Genomic DNA, 20,922 nt, shown 5'->3' on the forward strand with positions numbered 1-20,922 from the left:
TCAAGTGACAGGCAGTGTCTTGCGTGTTTAAAACCTCCGCCATTACTCTTTTGGAGGGAAAATACGTTTTTGATCACGCGATCAACGTAGCTTGCAAAGCTTCAGTTGACTGCAAAATTGCACCGATCAATTGCAATTAAGCTTGTAATTACTTTAATTTCTAAAGGAAAACAGATTTGGAACTAAGGAAACACATGAGTTTTTCATCGCCCGTTATTAAAAAGCAATCTATCCATTCTTTGCCTACCAAATATGTAATTGACAATCTTGTATGAACAAATTCTCAAAAATCGATCTTTGATAGGCAATAAAAGGACAGATTGATTTTTAATACCCGAGGGGCATGTCGTTTTTCCAAGGCATTCCAACTTTGTTCTAAGGGGTAGCGGCGCATCTGTGGCCAAACTCGGGAAGAAATCTAATTTTATCTGGTGTGATAGTAAAAAGGTGGATAGAAATAAATTATTTATTTTTATTTATTTATTTATTGCAAAATACACACACCACTTACAACAAAATATAAGTAATATGTGATGCCCTGAGAGGGCGTCGCAAAATACTAGAGGTAGCAGCGTTAATTTACATTACATTACATTTCCATGATGAATTTATGGTATTAAATATTTATAATTTCATTCCCTGACCCAAATAGTGGAGTTATATATCATGATTATGTAATTTGAAAGGTGGCAGATCCAGTATGGTTCGACCCGAAAGGTATCATTGCCTCACCCATTTTTACCTTACATACCTCTGAGGCGACTGTCCCCATGAGTTGCAAGGCTGTGTTTGAATTCAAGAAAGTCTGTCCTACATGAAGTTAGTTGCAGATTACCAGGGCCGAATTTAATGGAGGGCAACAGCCCCGGGGCCTCCACAATAGAGACGTTGGATTTTATTTTTTTAATTCCGACTAGTAAACACTAGTAAAAAAAATCTTTATAGCACTCTGTGACCTAAACCCGCATTTTAGCCACGCATTTCTGTGTTCAAAGAAATTAATACACTGCCCTCACAGTTGTAAAAAATAAACATAGTTTTTTTCGTTGTTTTACCTTTATCTACACTACTTTGTACAAACATGAATACTAGAAGAATCTATCTGCGTTTCGTACAGTAAAATATTTATTGAAAAACTCAACTGAAAAAATTTTTCATTTTATTCGGAAAATAATTTGGGGCCAGGGGCAACAAAGGAGTGGAGGCCGCACTCCTTTTGTTGCCCCAAGGCCTCTAGACCTCTAAATCCGGCTCTGCAGATTACCATGGGAGTTTACCATGGGAGTACCTCGTTTGCTACGAGTACTTCAATCTCAATTAATAAAGTAAGCTAAGTATCAGTTTTTTTAGTTTATTTATATTTCTTGTAATCATGGTAATTTGTCTCAAAGTACTTACGACTATTGATCTGTTTTCACGTTGCTCAGTTCCAAAGTTCGGGCTTTTGCCGTAAATAAATAATAAAGCAAAACTTCGTAACGACAGCAGACACGCGAGTGCTAGGCGCTACCTTCCACCGCCCTGCGATCGCCGCCCTACGGTATCCTATACCGGATTTGGAACAACAAAAATAAATATGATAATGTTTGGTATAACTTACAATAGCACTGGTAGCCTAGTGGTTAAGCCTCTCGATAGAGTGGTCCGAGGTTTGAATCCCAGCATCTCTGATTTTTCAAAGTTTTAGTGTTAGAAATTAATTATCCCTTGCTTTAACGATGAAGGAAAACATCGTGAGGAAACCTGCAGACCTGAGAGATTAAAAAAGTGTACTCTAAGGTTTGTGAATCGATCAATATGCACTTGGCAAGCGCGGTGGACTATGGCCTATAATCCTTCTCATTCCGAGAGAAGATCCATGCCCAGCAGGGACAGTAATGGGTCGACGACGATAACTAATAAGGAGACTTAGGATTCAATGTAAAAATATTGAGATCTAGCATAGAGGTAGAGTAGTAAATAGTGTAATGTCGAATGCATTTGTGAAAATACATACGCAGCGGATACATAACCTATCTTCTTTGGAATGTCGGTTTATAGGGACAAATATAGGTATAATGTAACATATTTATATCTGATACTTAAATTCCGACTCCGGCGGCACCACCGCCACACCTATTTCTACCTAATAACAGCAGTGTTAGGCGCTGCTGTGTTCCGGTTTGAAGGGTGTGGTAAGGGAGACAGACTTTTCCGAGGCGTTCCAGCTTAGTCCTCAGGGGTAGCGGCACATCTGTGGCCGACCTCAGGTAGGAATATCTAATCCTATCTGGGGTTGATTATAGATGTCCATGGGCGGCAGTAGCCACTTACCATCAGGTGGACTGCATGCTCGTCTGCTACTCTTATATTATAAAAAAAAAAAAAAAAAAATTATACTAGCTGACCCGGCCAACGTTGTGTTGCCATATAAATAAAAAAAAGTGTTAAGGGTGAACAACTCTTATTACTTAGGAGTATGAAAAATATATAGTAGCCGATTCTCAGACCTACTAAATATGCATATAAAATTTGATGAAAATCCGTAAAGCCGTTTCGGAGGAGTACGGTAACTAACATTGTGACACGAGAATTTTATATATAAGATAAAGTTTCATATAAGACTCATTTGACTTATTAATACCATAATTTCTAATAAGGAGCGTTTCCTTTATATAATTGTATCGTCATCATCATCATCAACCCATTATTGTCCCACTGCTGGGCACGGGTCTCCTCTCAGAATGAGAAGTATTAGGCCATAGTCCACCACTCTGGACAAGTGCGAATTGGTAGACTTCACATACCTTTGAGATTTTTTTTAAATATCTCAGGTATGCAGGTTTCCTCACGATGTTTTCCTTCACCGTTTTAGCAAGTGAGGGGCCGTTCAAGTATTACGTAACGCAATTTTTGAAGATTTTTGACCCCCCCTCCCCCCCTTGTAACGCACCGTAACGTTTTTCTATACCCCCCCCCCCTTCCCCCTCTCTAAACGTTACGTAACACTCAAGTGTCAATTTTTATCCTAAACTCGCTAAAGAGTTATGTTATAGTTTTTATCCTTTGGGCGTGTTCAGCCGAACTAGGTCTCCTGAGTATTCTAAGTTAGTTTAAGTATAGTCAAAGCATATATACTGCTATACTGTACTATACTTAGTCTAACTCAGAATACTCGGGACTCAGTTCGGCTGAACCCACTCATTCAAGGGATTCCCCGTAAAACGTAAATGAAAAGGGTTGCCAATTTAGGAGTTTTAATTCTCTATTTTTTTATTAAAAAATGTTACGTAACGTGTATTAAGAAAGACCCCCTCCCGCCCCTGTAACGCATCGTAACGTTTTACAAGACCCCCCCTCCCCCCCAAATTGCGTTACGTAATACTTGAACGCCCCCTGATAATTAATTTCTTATTTCTTCTAATGTCTTCTAATTTCTTATAATTGAATCCAATTGAGTATATTCAGCTAAAAATAAAAGGTTCAGTGTAATAAAACAATTAGTTTATGAAAATTCATTTTATTATTATCAAAGACTACCTCGATATCATACAAACGTTACTACGGCTACTGTAGTGATATACTTCACAACTGTACTTGAACACTTTGTTATTAATTTATTAATATAATAATTAATAATAGTCTTATTTATCTCGGCGAATAAAATAGCAGTAAAATAGCGGTTAAACGCGCTAATATATAGCAGTCGTAATATATTATAGCAGGAATAAAAATAGCATTGAGGTATATTTTTGGGGCATATTTTTTAATTATTGAAGTATAACCAACTATAGAAAATTACTTAACGAATAATCTAGACATATGCCATACAAAGAATGCAAGAAAATAATAAAGGACAGCTATATTATTATTAATAATAGGTGTGGTATTATTTTTAAATTCTAATTATAGTAAACGGAGTTTACCACACTCTAGTTGTATAAAGGTTTAATTTGCAAGAATATATCATAAGAAATATTAGCAAATAATGGTCTTAAAATATTATGTTATATAATTGACTGTCAAGTACTTTTACAAAAATTGCTATAATATTTTATTCGCCAAGATTTAAGACAGATGGCGTGGTTACATCGATATAATAATATATAATATCGTTTAATAATCATATTCGTTATAACGTATACACAACCAGATTCTTTCAATATTTGTTTGTTCATTTTCAGTGCAACGAATTAAAAAAAAAAACAATAACGATGAAAATAAATTTGATAATAATTAAATCATTTTAGTTGGTTTACATTTATAAATAAACAAAATCCTGATGCAACTATTTTAGTCTTTATATTCAAAAATATTCTATGTGCCGATTACACATTATTCAAATATTAATGACGAATTTAAAAAATCAAAAATAAAGGTAAAAAAATAAATTGTAAGATGTTTTCTAATAAATTAATAGTTGAATTGAGAATTAAATCGTTTTAAAAAGATCATTTTTTATTAAATAGTAATTACCATTTAACCATATTTATTAAAATAATGCTGTTAACAGTCGACATAGCCTGAAATATTTGCATCAACGCATTTTGTTTACATTATTTCATACCTTCTGCATTATTCTTGATTTATTTCTAATGTTAGTCAATTTCACTAGTAGATAGTACTATGAACGTAATTAATGATAAAGTTTAACTTAGTTAACTAACAGTCTCCACAAATTAAGTATACTCGTCTTGAAAGGTTAGTTTAAAGTACTTTGTAACATATTTATGGTATTTTGTAGACCCTTTGTATCATAAAAAAAAAAAAAAGTATCCGTAAAAAATTAGAGGAATTTACTTTTTTTTACAATCAGTTTCATAAATTTATAGTAGCACACTCAATAATATTTACATTTGAAACAATGTCAATATTATTGTCAGTAATCATAATATTGAGAGTGTGCTGGGGGCCAATGCGTTTAAAATCGAACGTTTTGAAAATAGGAAATATTGATAAAATATCTCCTTACTTTCGGATACGTATGACATAAAAATAAAGATAATTTGATAATACTACTCGCAAAGAACCATAAAAAAATAAACAGCAACACATATAATAAAATTAGTAAAGTAATACTTAAACAAATTTCTACTTTTTGGTGTTAGTAGCTACACAACAAAAAAATACTACTACAAAAATAAATACTCTAAGTATGTCGTTTATATTCAATTGCACGAAAATATAAGTAATATTTTTTGTAAATATATAATATTATACCTCTAAAATTAAAATGACGTATAATTCGAGAAAAAATTCTTTTAATCATTGTGTTGTCTTCTATTTCCGTTTTAAGGTGACATTGACGCAACGCCATCTAGCGACATTTACGGTAATTACACAACTTTGCACTTGTATAAAGTGTTTTTTCTTGTAAATTAGTCAATTTAATCAGATTTTCACGTCATTGTAATTTTATAAGTTTAATACGTATTTGCAATGGCACTTTCGTATAAATACATAGCAAAATAAGCATATCAACAAGTTTCTGTATAATATTTACATGTGCGAGTGTCTTTGAATTATATTTTGTGCAGAAAAGTATAAAATACCGCCAAAATATATAATCTTGCTATGGCACAAGACATCAAAGCCCCAAAAGGTTTGATAAACGATTATTTACAATATAATAGGGAATATGCATGTTTTTTGAAATATTCAAATATTTTTTACCACATCAGTATCGAATTTACACTTAATAGAATAGTTTAAGTATTATTCTTATAAAAATACATTAAATTAAAAGCTAAAAAAATAATAAAGATGGTATTTTTTGTGAGTTTTGAAATTACAAAAATTGTATAAATTTCATCGCGTATTTTGAAAGGTTTGTAAACTTATTATTTTAGTTTAGTTCAATCATAGGGCTGCAAGTATAATTTTAAGTAAAGTAGATTAAAAAGCTTAAACATTTTTTAATCTATGCATATTCCCCATTTAACAATAAGTCCTTAAAATACGTCGTCTAAGGCACTTCGTGCACATTGATACTTAGTTTATGACAATCGCAACATGTGAACACACCCTTATATAATGTATATACCAATATTTTAATAAGGTCTAGATACAATTTCAGTAAGATCATCAAAAAAATATGACGAAAGTTGCCAAAATATTATCAAAAACAAAGTACCAAGTGTGAAAGTGTTCACAAGTGTATCGGAATCAAAAAGTGGAGTACAAAAACAGACGGAATCATTTTAAATGCAATATTACAACTACAAGGTTAGCCAGACATATAGGTACACCAATGTACGTATAGTCCGCGCCAAATTGCTAGTCCGCCCTGAAGTTGTTGCGAGTAGACATACAATTTGAACGGTGATGCGATTCATTTCTATATTCAGAGCGGACTAGCAGTTTTACGCGGACTATACCAATGTGCCCACAATAATAAATGTGCCGATATCAATTATAATTATTGATGTGAAAAATCTTATAGGTGCTGACAATATTATTACCATGTCATTAACAACTACAGTCACAGAGCGTGTCAGACGCGTGCTGTGTCAGACAAAATTGTGTTCTCCTATACGATGTGTATTAATTTATTTATATCTACTATGACACGGTAGCTGACACACGGGCGGTGCCTGTCAGAATATTGTATAATTTTTTTATCTGCCACGGCCAGTGCCTGATACGTTCAATGTTTGTAGATATTAAATGGGTCTAATTCTGCAACTACTAGTTATATTCTGAGTTAAGTATTTATATTTTTACTAATAGTATTGAAAGTGTGCAGGCGGCCTATTAAACCCAAGTTGGCAACTACAGTAAAATTGTAAATTATATATTTTTTATTAGTATTAAAACTGCGTAGGCGGCCTATAATGGCTTGTACTTGAGTCACTAATGACTGGCTTCCCCAAGCAGTAATTTATTGGAATTTATTAACAACTTGCCTCACCCAACTGCTTTTTGGGTCGTCATCTTGTGGTGGGTCGCTAATACTGCTTCTATTCAACGGAATGTGAACATTTGTGGCACTAGTAACATTTCTTTCTTTAATCTCGCTAGAACTTCTTTCATATGTTGCTACCTTGGTTGTTATTGATTTTGGCTTCGGTGAGTGGATTGGCTTCTTTAAATTCGGACTCGTTTTTGATTCTTGACTCTTCGACATTAGTTCGATCTCCATTCGTCGTTCTAGAACCGATTTCGATGTCTTCGGTTGTTCGATAGATGATCGTTTCTCAGTCGATTTGTTTATCTTTTTCGTCGCCGAATCGAGACTCGCTCGCTCGAAGCTTAGCCGTTTTAACTGGATGTTGCCTTTAACTGAATCCTCTGTAGATTCTTTATCTTTTTCTATCTTTTCCACTTCCTCTCTGCTCTTTTCTTTCGCTACGATTGGCGTGGAATCAGATCTTCCGAATGTTGGATTCGCGTTAAAATTTCTTTTAATCGTCTTCGTATTAACTGACTCTGTTGATGACGATTGTTCTACGGTTTTCGTTAAGCTATCTTTTCTTGATACAACTGGTTTAGGTTGTATATTTGGTGGTGGTACGTGTGCTGTTTTAGGCTTAGTTGGTACTGGGGGAGCTATCTTAGGTTTTACTTTTTCTATGCTCCTAGACACCTGTTTATGAGTAGAATCAATCTTTTCATGATTTTTGACTGTCATTACCGATGTACGGGTGTGTGTAGTCGCTTTTTCGGCGATATTTGTGATAGTTACTTTCTGCGCTTTGAACGAAGTATTTCGCTTCACACTATCTACTCTCGCTATCGTCTTCTTAACTACTTTTTCTACGGCACTCACAGCTTTTATTTCCTCTTCTTCCTGATCAGAATAAACAGCCGAGTCTCTGAATACATCTTCGTCTTTCACTTGTTCGATTTTTTCAAAAGACTTTTCATAGTAACTTTCGTCTGAGTTTGGTTGAGTTGAAGATGTTTCCGTAATCTTTTGAACTACATTAGTAGTTACATTGCCTGCTTTATTTTGTACTTCTTGATACGTACTTTCACTAGATGACGTCACGAATGATGAGTTTGAAAATAGACTATCAGGTCTTACAGCGTTTTTGTTTATAAGTACATTAACATTCTTAAGTGCGTCCTTTTCATTGGCTAAGGTGGTTGGATCTACATAATCTGATTGAGCTATTCTAGCGCCTAAGTGTTTGCTACCTTGCATATAGATAGGTAGTTTGTTTAAGCTTTGATAGGAACTATTGTTAGACTTTGATGGTGATGATGATCCAATGGAACTTGACATGGTGGTTACCATGCTAGTACTTTTATCATAATGTGGTCTGAATAACTCAGGTTTTTGTATATTGTCACAGCTATGTGATAGGATTTCTAAGTTGTTCTTCTCAATTTGACTCTCACTCATTGTTGTATTCTCACATACACTTTTGCTAAGTGCGTCTGTGTTGATAGAGTAGACTATAGTTGAAGTAGAAGTTGGACTGACATCAGTTGAAGTAATCACTACTTTGATTTCATTTTTCATGTTGTTAGCAAACACAGCATCGTTTGGTTTAAGATTTTCTGTTCTATTTTGATTATCATCGGGATGTTCATCGCCTATAATACTTCTAAACCTTTGTAAAAGATTCTTTGAATAATTTCTAGGGTTTAACGCAGATCTCTTTTCTGATGTTGGACTTTTCAGTTCAGATTTAGGACTTTCAAAACTACTGTCATTAGCATTTATTTCAGAATCATCGCTATTTTTAGTCGGAGTACGGTTTTTGAAACGACCTAACACGTTTTTAAGTGATAAAGCATTCCCAGTAGGTTTGTATATCTTATGTTCAGGATGTATTGTATCTGTATTCTTTGTTTTGTCCTCATTATTCTCTAACGTGAGCGCTTCACAAGAAGATGTGTTTGATTTATCTAAATTAGGATGTGAAGCGATCAAGCTACTATCATTTTTATTTGGATCCAAATCTACTTTTTCGAAATTATTCTTGTAGCATCTATCAATTTCCTCTTCTAGCTCTAAAGTCGACTGACTAATATTTTGCATATACTCAGCATCTTTCGATTTCGAGTTTTTATTAAATTTCAGTATATCACCTTCGCTCATATAGTTTTCTACGTCATCATAACTAATTTCGCTTTGATCAGAGGCAATCGTGAAAGGACGATCAACACTCATGACTTTTCCGTCTCTGTTTAAATATGTCTTGCTATTACTGTTTGGTTTACATTTAAATGTACTTAAATTATTCTCATCTTGCCCGCTAGTAACCACTTGAAAGCTTCGTGGTAAGGACCCAGATTTTCTATCCCTAGACACATTAAAATGCTCTTTTTGTCGACTCAACCATATTTCAGGTGTGTTTGGACTCTGTTGGTCTGAACCCATTGGTAAATAGTCAGTTGATAATGTATCCGGTACATCCTTCTTTCGTCTACACACGTCAAGAAGATTGTCATACAGATTTTCGTCATTTGGATTTATAGCCGGCCCTTGATTTTCCATTGTCACGTAATAATCTGATTTCATATTTCTATCTATATCTGGCGATTTGAGTGGGACGTCATATATACCATCATCTAAGCTGTCGTGCCGTTTTAGTTGATCAAACGATAGATATACGTAGTCTGAATCAGGACCGCCTATCTTATTACTTTCTGTTTCATCTCCAACGGTTACAGGCGGAGATGGAAGCCGTTTAGGTCGTGAAACATGAGTGTTATGTTGTATTACTTTACTTTTACTATTAATTGAATGTAAATTATCATCAACTCTATTTTCGACTCTTAAAGTCTCGTAAATATGATCCTCATCATTATCTTCAACATTTTGTGCGCTTGTTTCAACCTCCGGTTCAATCTTCGGATCGATATCAAAATTTTCAGACAACTGTCGAATGTACTTAGGTTTTAGTTTGATTGAGTCATTCTTGGCTGCTATAACTGGTTCGGGGTGGGAATGTGATTTAAGAAGTCGTTGATGTCTTCTCTGCGCAGTGTTTCTAAGCTGTTGCTTCTTAATTAACTTTTGAAATTCTCTATTTTGCATTAATAGTTGGGATATTATTTGTTCTAAGGGCTGTTCTGTTTCTTCACAACTTTCGTGTACTTCTTGTGGTTCTTCCTTTTCGATGTTTCCCATTTTATCCTCAGCCTCTGAGCCTTCGTTGATTACCTTTTGTTTGTGTAAGTACTTCACTTTTTCTAGCTCATTCTTTTTGAATGAATCGGTTTTTTCTATCAATTTTTTGTATGTTTCTTCATCAATATCATCATCTTTGCTTATCGTCGCTGGTAGTGTTAAGCTTTGCATATTAACACTCGGTTTGTCAATATTTAAGCTATCGTTCGACTCTGATATGTGTAGAATATTCTCAGTTGAAACATCAGTAGAAAAATCTGTGTAGAATTTAGTCGTGCTGTCAGCCCCTAGACGCAACTTAGCTCTGTTTTTCTTTATCTTAGAAATTTTCTTTGGTATATTTTTTGTGTTATACATTTTTATTTCTATATTCGGTTTTAGGTTCGGACTGGCTCCTCGCTTCCTACTTTCTAATTCTGGATCTGAAATAATCGCGCCATCAATATTTTTGAGTTTCTTTGTAATTTTATTAGAGCCGCAATTTCGACATTCAAATTCAATTTTCTCTGTTGACTTACTATCATTTCTTTCACAATCGCTGTCTAGAGATTTTTTCAAAATTATTCCCCCAGTATTTTGTTGCAGGCCTGGTTCAGATTTTCGTCTCCAAGTACCAATTTTCGAGGTCAATTTCGATCTTTGAGGATCATCTTTAGATTTCGATCTCAACGTATCCAGTCTATGTTTATCGTTTTCATTGCATCTCGATTTTCGTCGATGCAACGTACTCATGGAATCAGTCACAGGGATATTTTCTTTGATTTTCGCACATTTTAAACAGGTTTTCTGAATATTTCTAACACTAATCAATGAGTTATTATCAACAGCTAGATCTTCTTTGCTTTTAGACTCTGTGTATCCAACAATATTGTCAGAGGAGTGATACCCTCTTGTTTTGTTCAATGGACTTGTAAATTCTTTACCGAAGCTCTCTTGAGAGGATTGAAAATCTGAGCATTTGCAACTAGACGGCTTTCTTTCTAAATGTTCTGTGCTACCAGAATCAATGTAATGGAGGGCTCTGTCACATTCAAGGCATTTCTCTCCACTTGCATCGTTTTCATTGCTTTTGCAGCCACATTTTTCTTCAGTCTTATCCTTACTGGATAGTTCTGTCTCACAATCCGAACAAAGATCTATGTAGCAAGCATCACAAGTATAATCAGTTCCTTTTTCAGCAGAAACTTGTGCACAATCACACTCTTGAGTGCTATCGCCTCTTGAATTCGTTACCGTGTATTTTCTATTAGCTTTTTTGATTCTTGCTCTCGCATCTTCACAGGACTTTCTTCGTTCTCTCTCTATTTTTCGTTTCTCAAGATATTCTGGAGCTGACAGCTGTTTTCTCATTGACGCCTGCGTGATGAGATTATGTGACTTCTCTGCCAACATATCATCTGGAACATTAAATACTTCACATAAATTTAATTCAATTCGTAATTTCGTCAATTAAATAAATACTTGTTCAATATCATTAAAGAGTTATAATGTAAACTACATACCATCAGTTTTGTTTTGTCCAAGTTCCATCACTAATTGTCTAGCGTGGGATGGTATCACGGCATTATAGTTCTCCAATATTACCTACAAGTAGAAATTGTAAATATTATAACTATGTTTCATTTTATATTTTAGTTTATTTTTAGTTTAGTTAGAATTAGTGTTATATTATTTCGAAATATCGTCCATTTTGTTTGAAAATTTATTCTTCTATTTTATTTCTTTTCAAAGCATGGTCAATATACCAGAAGTCAAACATAATTTGAATATGGCAAAATACTTTGTGGTTTAACTCGAGAAATCTATTTCTTATTTTAGCAAGAGAGAGTTAGTCACTTGTACGAGACTTAACTAACTTAGTCCTCAGGACTAGCAACGAACCTGTAGTAAATCTCAGGACTTCAATTAGTTGATTAGTTCACAGACAGTGAAATAACATTAGATATATTGCGTTCTTGCGTTCTGCGTTAGTTACTCCTATATTAAAAATAATAAGTCACACCTACCCTCTTAAGCAACAGCGTCCATTCCCGTTTATGCCTCTGGGAGCGAGCCTGGAGCGTCAGCTGAGCACGAGGAGCGTCCCACGGGATCACGTGGAACGATAACGGTGCACCCGCGATTGATTCCACTAGCATCATGTTGTTACACTGCGTAATGAGAAGGGAGTAACAGTGGTGACTTGGTCACGAAAGAAGCAATGTATATCTATGTTAAAATAGTATCTTATAGCAAAATATTATGTGGTTTGATAACGAAATACCACCGTATGCCTTTATATATAGTTTGTTATTTGTTATATATAGGTAAACGAATGTAACTCCGAATCCGAATCCTAGAATTTCAAAGAAATACATACCATGATATGAGACTTGTAAGCAAGTATTCCGTCTTCTCTGTTCTTGGTAACGAGAAGCATTTTGTCGAAGAGGAAGGCGTGACGCATTGCCTTCGCGCCGAAAACTCTGGAAACAATTAGTTTCTATTTAGAAACGGTGGTAAAATCCTTTGTGGTAACCTAATCCTGCTTTATAACCGCAGTTTTAGCAGCCGAGACGTTCATAATTTGTCCTCAGGGGTTGCGACGCTGACCTCAGGACTCTCATCTTATCTGGGATTGATTACAGATTCCTACGGCCAGCTGTAGCCACTAACCATCAGGTGAACTACATGATATAGGAATTAGAATGACTTTCCTAAGCTAATCGTATAGATTAACGTGTTTAGCATTTAAAACGCTCGTTAAAAGAAATAAAATTACCTGAATGTCCCTTCGGCACACAACTCTCCGTATGTCGTTAGGTCCGGACCATTCCACCCGTACAACAAGGATTGTATCTCCTGAAAATTTAAAAGTCATAGGTTACAACATTGCCTATGTTACTAGTGATGCAGATTCTGAATAGTATCTGAATTTTTATTTTCTTATTTTGCTTATCGTCTACGAAAGGTAATTTAATGTACGTACGTTCTTGACGTGATATGACGTCATACATTTCAAATTTATTCATTTCAACATTATATTCTAGGAAAACTACTCTACTCTACTTCTAGAATTACAATTATTAAAACTGAATGTTAATAAGACAGGACAATTTCCTATTAGGTTATCACAAACGGAGACAACTTCTTGTAATTAACAGTAATCAGCACTCGGAAGGTGGTAGAACCCTTTGTGGTTCGACTCCGGCGGCACCACCGCCACACCTATTTCTGCCTAATAACAGCAGTGTTAAGCGCTGCTGTGTTCTGGTTTGAAGGGTGCGGCTACTGCCGCCCATGGACATCTGTAATCAACCCCAGATAGGATTAGATATTCCCACCTGAGGTCGGCCACAGATGCGCCGCTACCCCTGAGGACTAAGCTGGAACGCCTCGGCAAAGTCTGTCTCCCTCCCTTACCACACCCTTCAAACCGGAACACAGCAGCGCCTAGCACCGCTGTTATTAGGTAGAAATAGGTGAGGCGGTGGTGCCGCTGGAGTCGAACCACAAAGGGTTCTACCACCTTCATAACCTACTTTATTATACCAACCTGGACTCGCACGGCGTGCTCGTGGCGCCGCTTCATGTCGTCTATGTGTTGCGCGATGCCCGTCATCTTCCGAAGCGCGTACTCCGTGTCGCGGGAGGCACACTGGTTTACCACATTCTGGAAGAATATACAGCTTTATTGGATGAGGAAGTTGCTGAAATTGGTGGGTGTCTTGGTGGGTTAAATACGACATTGACAGTTTTTTTATGACTGTACATTTGTCCAGGGAAGTACAAACCCCCGCGGGTACCAGAGCAACGAGGGTACCACCGCGTGACGTAAGTTGCGTTTCGGTGGATTTGTCTGACCTTAGTCCGTAGGAGTGGCAACACATCTGCGATCAGTGACGGCTATTCCTGTCCTACATGGATTTTGGTTTGAGATGTCCATGAGCCATAGTGACCACTTACTATAAGGCGGGCTGGAATCTCTGCCACTTGGCAAGGATATAAAAAAAATCTGAAACATATAAAAGAAACAAATATAATGAAAGAAAATCCGTCAAACAAATTGTTTTCCTTCAGAACAGTTCCCAAAACACTGGCGACATTACCTCGCTGAATAGCTAGGCTAATACTTTGTAATCTTTCCGTAGTAAGCGCCTAGTCCTTTGGTCGTTGATACACTCGATCAATCGCTTGGAAAGATGCTTATAGAAACATCGAAAGGTCTAATATCTTAACCATAGTTTGTGTCGAAGTTAAAATAGTAAATGATACTTTACCTGCAGTAGCAAATGATACTTCAAGATCCGTTGCACCGGCTTCAGTAAGTACGAGGCAAGTGGCAGCGGATGCCTCAGCGCTATCTGCCGTTCCCTGAACTCCCTGGCACTGTGGGGTTTTGACGCGAGGGCTGCTAGCCTCTCCATGGTTCGAGGGTAGCCGGTGCAGTAGGAGGTGTATACAGCGAACCCTGATGTGTTGTTGACGAAGCAACGGGCAATACAGGTGGCGTCGAGGCGGCATGTATTCAGCTCTCCGCAGAGGGATCTGAAAATGTAAATTTGGAAATCAGTTTCTTCTTAAGTGGTGATAGCCTGTTGGTTTGCAACTGGTTCTCTCTTTCAGAAGGTTCGAATCTCAGGCACGCACTTCAGATTTTTCAAAGTAAGATATGGATAATATATTAATATAACTTGCTCAAACGGGGAAGGAAAATGTGAGGAAACCTACGCACTTGAGAGTTCTTTAAAAATATTCTCAAGGGTATGTAAAGTCTACCAAATCATACTTAGCCAGCACGGTAGACTATGACGTAATTACCATATGACCTAAATACCATTCTGGGACATTGGGACAATTATGGGATAAAAAGAACTGCTATTTTCCTAAGTTTAAAGGGTGTGTAAGGGAGACAATGTGTGTAAAGGTGTGTATGTGTTAGTTGACTTTTCGGAACTTCCTCCTGAGGTATTCCCAGAGCGCTATGACATGGGGCTCTTCAAAATGGTGCTAAAAGAGCTCTCCTTCAAAGCCGGCGATGCATTGGCGACTCCTCTGGTGTTGCAAATGTTCATAGGCGGCGTTGACTACTTTCCATCAAGTCGCATGTCATCAGGCATTAAGTTTGCCCTATTGTATCTCTTTATTTTTATAGAGGTGCAATAAATATATATATATAAATAAATAACACGTCTGCTTTATCGTTAGGCTCAAATATAAAAAAAAACTTATATAGTCGTTTCATACGTAAGTCACCGTAAGGTAGAACTGCTTAACGTTAGAAAAAAGTGGTGGCTAACCTCTACGGTCGAACCATATTGACTCTACCACCTTTCAAAATCATATACATAGATGTAGACGCAGCGCCGGATCAAGAGTTCTGACCGGCCTAGGCTAATTATGAAGACACGCCCCCACCTTTACGATAGACCTCAAAAGTAATATATTAGTTTTGACTTTGTTTACTAGCATGAAATTAATAGTGCCGAAGACACAATTTTGGTGCGCGCCCAAGATTGTGTCTTCGGCACGATTTTTGAAAGTTCCCCTCTATTTCTCTGGTGATCAGACCCTTATTTTCTTATAATGGAACTACTTTGGAAATATCTTTTTTTCCAACAAAATAAAAATCATCCAGTTCGGTTCATAAACGACAAAGTTATCCGCGAACAAACATAAAAAAGACATATGGTAGAATTGAGAAACCTCCTCATTTTGTGAAGTTGGTTAAAAAAGACTATTCTCGTAAGGGACGTACAAATACCTCAGTATAAAATATATTTATTATTTTTAAATATCAGCATCAGCATCAGCTGATATTAATCTGAAAAAATCAGCATCAGCATCAGCTGATCTAGTAAAAACCTGCATCAGCAACAACCCTGGCTGCAGCCTAATTAGCCTAAGGGTTAATCAGGCCTGTGTACATGACAGTACCAAAGGAACGTGTCTTTTCCCACATCAATGTGTCTGTGTTTGCAACAAAGTCTGCCGTTTTCAAATTAAAACTGTATTTTATGGGTACCTGTAACAGTCGTTTCATTAAGTTTAAAGGTAGGTAATGACCCTTGCGGTATTCCTTACAGATTTTACGATTTGGCTTTTAAAATATTACGTTGAGTTTTTACTTGATTTTACAATTTGGTATTTACAATTTTGCATCGAGTTTGTAGGTCAAAACTTACCATATTTTTGGGATAAAAGTAAAAAAAATATTATTTTTTATCGAATTATTTTTGATGTAAAAAAATTTTTAACAAAAAATACAACCGACTTCTATGTCACTACAAAGTAAAAAATAATTCAAATAAATGTTGGTTTAGTACATATTTCTGAAGTCGGCGCTCATATTAGATACGCTGTTGACATCGTTATCCAACGAAATATATTGATACGCTCATATTAGATACGCTGTTGACATCGTTATCCAACGAAATATATTGAGCGCCGACTTCAGAAATATGTACTAAACCAACATTTATTTGAATTATTTTTTACTTTGTAGTGACATAGAAGTCGGTTGTATTTTTTGTTAAAAATTTTTTTTCACCCTTTTTAGTGATGACATAATAACATTTATATTAATACAATATAAAATTGTATAAACGAGATCACGAATTAAGGTAAGGTCTGAATTTACATTGATTGGAACCGCCCGCTCGCAGGGCGCTGCCGCGCCCTGCTCGCTTAGTTTTATATTGTCTTATATGTTCCAACCTAACCTAACTAAATAGTCAATGATGAACTGGCTTTGCAATTTCATTAGAACCTACAGCAAATATCTTCAAACACAACTCAATTATTCCCATTGGTTGAGGAGTTACATATTTTGTCTCCGAGCCACATTATCAGATCCTCAAATAGTCAATGATAAACTGGCCTCGCAATTTCATTAGAACCTACACCAAATATCTTCAAACACAAGTCAATTATTCCCATCGGTTGAGGAGTTACATATTTTGACTCCGAGCCACATTATCAGACCCTTAAATAGTCAAAGATAAACTGGTTTTTCAATTTCATTAGAACCTACACCAAATATCTTCAAACACAACTCAATTATTCCCATCGGTTGAGGAGTTACATATTTTGTCTCCGAGCCACATTAGCAGACCCTTAAATAGTCAATGATGAACTGGCTTTGTAATTTCATTAGAACGTACATCAAATATCTTCAAACACAACTCCATTATTCCCATCGGTTGAGGAGTTACATATTTTGACTCCGAGCCACATTATCAGACCCTTAAATAGTCAAAGATAAACTGGTTTTTCAATTTCATTAGAACCTACACCAAATATCTTCAAACAAAACTCAATTATACCCATCAGTTGAGGAGTTACATATTTTGCCTCCAGAACCCACTCTGATCCTCATCATATTTAAATGGGACCAACTTGTAGCAATTGTCCACACACGAAATTAAAGGCATTAAAATAGGTTCATAAACGGCGAAGTTATGGCTGTTATATTTACATGGGTGGAGGAGTTCCCCTCTTTTTCTCCAGAACCAATCGATGGATCCTAACCATATTTAAATGGGACCAACTCGCAGCTCGTCTCTACACAATAAAAAAAGAATTATTAAAATCGGTCCACTAACGGCGGAGTAATTGCTGTACATACATAAAAAAAAAAAAAAAAAAAAAAAAAAAGATACCGGCCGAATTGATAACCTCCTCCTTTTTGAAGTCGGTTAACAAATGTAAATGTAAACAAAGTATGTAAATGATTCAACTGAGGGCGGGAGACACGGAATGATAGTCGGTTGGTACTTGCACAAAAGCGTGTATTCATAAAGACGGCGTAAAGCGGACTGGCGCGGCGAACGGGGGAACGAGCGAACGAAACTCGCGGCGCCGGAGACGTAGGTAAAGGCGCGAGCGAACCGATGCTATATAAGGCGGCGTTACAGTCTCCCCCTTTTGACCTAGTCAGGTGACCTCACGACAGGTCAAACACCAGTAAAACTTACGCGACAGGGTTTTTCCGAGGACGACCGCGCGGTCTTTTAGGACATACAGGCTCCGGCTGATCGTCCTGACGAGCGTGATATCGACGCAGATCCCTGGTGTGGTACTTCCCCAAAATTTCGTCAGGTCTACCACAACGAGACAAGATGTATGTAGTTGGACTAACCTTCTTAGTTATAACATACGGACCATCTTGCCGTGGGGCGAGTTTTGAACTGAACCCCTTGCTAGTACTACTTAATATATGACCGCGTAACAAGACTAAGTCACCTGGAACATAACCCTCGGCGTTTTGACGAGTCTTGTCCTTAACGCGTTTCCTCTTATCTTGCTCATTCTCGATGCTTTCCTTAGCATCTGAGAGAATACCGGCTAGCTTGAGCAAATAAGGCGTGATCTGAGGGACATAATTCTCGGTCTCAACTATCGCTCGAAGGTCACTTTGAACAGAGATGGGCGAACGCAATTCCCTGGCAAAAGTAAGAAAGGCAGGAGTCTGCTTTGTTGCTTGGGTCAACGAAGTATTCAAAGCGAACCGGATAAACGGCAAAGCTTCGGCCCACTGTCGGTGCTCCTTCTCAACTAATATGGCGAGTTGGACTTTCAAATCCCTGTTCTTCCGTTCCACGGGATTAGCTTCTGGATGGTACAGAGGTATCAGATTTTGTTTGACTCCCAGAACAAACATAGCGTGCTGCATGACATCGGCTACAAATTGCACACCGTTGTCAGAAATCATACGCCTCGGAAGTCCAAACCTCATGAAGACTTCATTGACTAATGTTTTCGCACAGATCATGGCCGTGGCCTCGGTGAGGGCAAAGAGTTCCACCCACTTGCTTGTGGTGTCCTCGACTATCAGGATCCACCTCTCACCTAGAGGTCCTTTGGGTAAAGGCCCAAAGAGATCGACGGCGACAACTTCAAAACGCTGAGCCGGAACTGGTGTTTGGAGCAACCCAGCTGGTTTCACATTGCTCGGCTTGTAGCGTTGACATTCTACACAAGTCTTGAGATATTCTATTACATAACGACGCATCCCGGGAAAATAAAAACGTTCGGCAATGCGGTGAAGAGTTCTCTCTATACCGCCATGACCGGAAGTTGGAGAATCATGACATTCCAACATAACCTGTTTCCTAAGGCTTTCAGGAACGACGAGCTGCGGTTCTTCGGTGTCAGCCTCGATGTACCTGTACAACACTCCTCTAACAAGGTGGTATCCTCTTTCGGTCCACGTTTTAAGAGCTACTTCATCTTTTCCTTCCAGGTCTTTAAGGATCTTCGAAACTTCGGGGTCATCGAGCTGAGATTGACGGACGTTCGTCGCATCCCATCGAGGTACCTCTACGATAACTGTACATACTCCACAGGTCTCGCGAGTATCCTCTTCGCAGGGCGGTCGACTCAGCGTATCCGCGATGACGTTGGCCTTTCCCGGTGTGTAATCGACTTGAAGATCGAAAGACTGGAGCTTCATGGCCCATCGTACCAATCTACCGGTTGGTGACTTCAGGGTAAGTAACCACTTGAGCGGTTGATGGTCGCTGGCAACACGAACTGGATGTCCATCAATATATCCTCGGAACTTCTCACAAGCCCATACGACGGCAAGAGCCTCCCGCTCGGTCGTTGAATAATTACGTTCTGCTGGCGTGAGAAGTCGGCTCGCGTACTCAATGGGTTTTTCTTCACGTGATGACTCCCCCTGGAGCAAAGCGGCGCCTAAGGCGTAATTGCTGGCATCAGTGCGGATAACAAACGGCAAACTATAATCCGGTTGGGCGAGTATTGGCGTTGAGGTGAGTAACCTTTTCAGTTCTGTAAACGCATTGACTTGTGCGTCACCCCAGATCCAAGACTGAGCCTTTTTAGTGAGCATCGTAAGAGGCTGTGCGACCTTCGAAAAATCTGGCACGAATTTCCGGAACCAAGAACAGGTCTGCAAGAAGCTCTTGAGATGCTTTACGGATGTAGGTTCTTTCATATCAGCTATGGCCTTGATCTTATCAGGATCAGGTGATACTCCTTGAGGCATTATGATGTGACCAAGATATTTCACACTCTCCCGAGCAAAAACACATTTATCCCGGTTGGCTCGGAGGTTGAAGACTCTAAGACGGTCAAATACAGCACGGAGATCCTCAAGGTGTTTCACGAAACTGTCAGAAATTATAATAAGGTCATCGATATAACCTAAGACTGTGGTGTTTTTGAGAGAAGAACCCGAACGAAATCGGTCAACGAGGCGTTGAAACGTCGCGGGCGCATTTCGTAAGCCAAAGGGCATACGTTTGAAACGGTGAACCCCAAAAGGTGTGACGAAAGCGGTTTTATCCTGGTCGGCTTCTCGAACACACACCTGCCAGTACCCGGCGCGAAGGTCTATCGTGCTCATGTAACAACTCTTACCGGTGTACTGCAGTAGGTCGTCGATGATCGGCAATGGATAGGAATCACTCTTGGTGACGGCATTAAGCTTTCGATAATCGACGCAGAAACGGTAAGTTCCGTCTTTCTTTGGAACGAGTAATGCTGGCGCAGCCCATGCAGACTCGCATTCTTCAATAATGTCTTGCTGTAACATCTTCTCGAGCTCGGCTTCCATAATAGCCCTCTTAGCTGGAGTGAGGCGATAAGGAGGAACTGCAATGGGAGGATGATCACCCGTTTCTATTCGGTGCTCAGCAAACGGTGTTGGACCTCCCCCTTCCTTAAAAACGTCTTCATACTCCTGAAGTACTTCAGCAAGTGTTGTACGCTCATCTGGTTCCAGCATCGTACCCTCGTCTGCCCTCAGAAAATCCGCGGAAGCACACCCCATAAGACTGCGGAAAGACTCGCAGTGCAAGCGGTGAGTAACATGAGGTCGATCAGCCGTGAACCATGTATTACGATGCATGTTA

General features: G+C 38.0%; 1 protein-coding gene across 1 annotated transcript in view; it reads right to left on the reverse strand.

The window, feature by feature from the left end:
• Positions 1 to 6,788: 6,788 nt before the first annotated feature.
• GEFmeso (Guanine nucleotide exchange factor in mesoderm) overlaps positions 6,789 to 20,922 on the reverse strand; it is a 181,517-nt gene continuing 167,383 nt past the window's right edge. The window contains exons 5-11 of the mRNA XM_073077801.1: positions 14,323 to 14,590; positions 13,599 to 13,715; positions 12,825 to 12,904; positions 12,423 to 12,528; positions 12,070 to 12,213; positions 11,566 to 11,647; positions 6,789 to 11,460 (exon numbers count right to left, since the gene is read on the reverse strand). Of these exons, the coding sequence (XP_072933902.1) occupies positions 6,860 to 11,460; positions 11,566 to 11,647; positions 12,070 to 12,213; positions 12,423 to 12,528; positions 12,825 to 12,904; positions 13,599 to 13,715; positions 14,323 to 14,590 (5,398 nt within the window). The 3' untranslated portion in view covers positions 6,789 to 6,859. The remainder of the gene's footprint in view (positions 11,461 to 11,565; positions 11,648 to 12,069; positions 12,214 to 12,422; positions 12,529 to 12,824; positions 12,905 to 13,598; positions 13,716 to 14,322; positions 14,591 to 20,922) is intronic.

This window comes from Epargyreus clarus, unplaced genomic scaffold, assembly GCF_041222505.1.
Source record: "Epargyreus clarus isolate Ecla_fem2 unplaced genomic scaffold, WU_Ecla_fem_2.2 ptg000011l, whole genome shotgun sequence".
Lineage (NCBI taxonomy): Eukaryota > Metazoa > Arthropoda > Insecta > Lepidoptera > Hesperiidae > Epargyreus > Epargyreus clarus.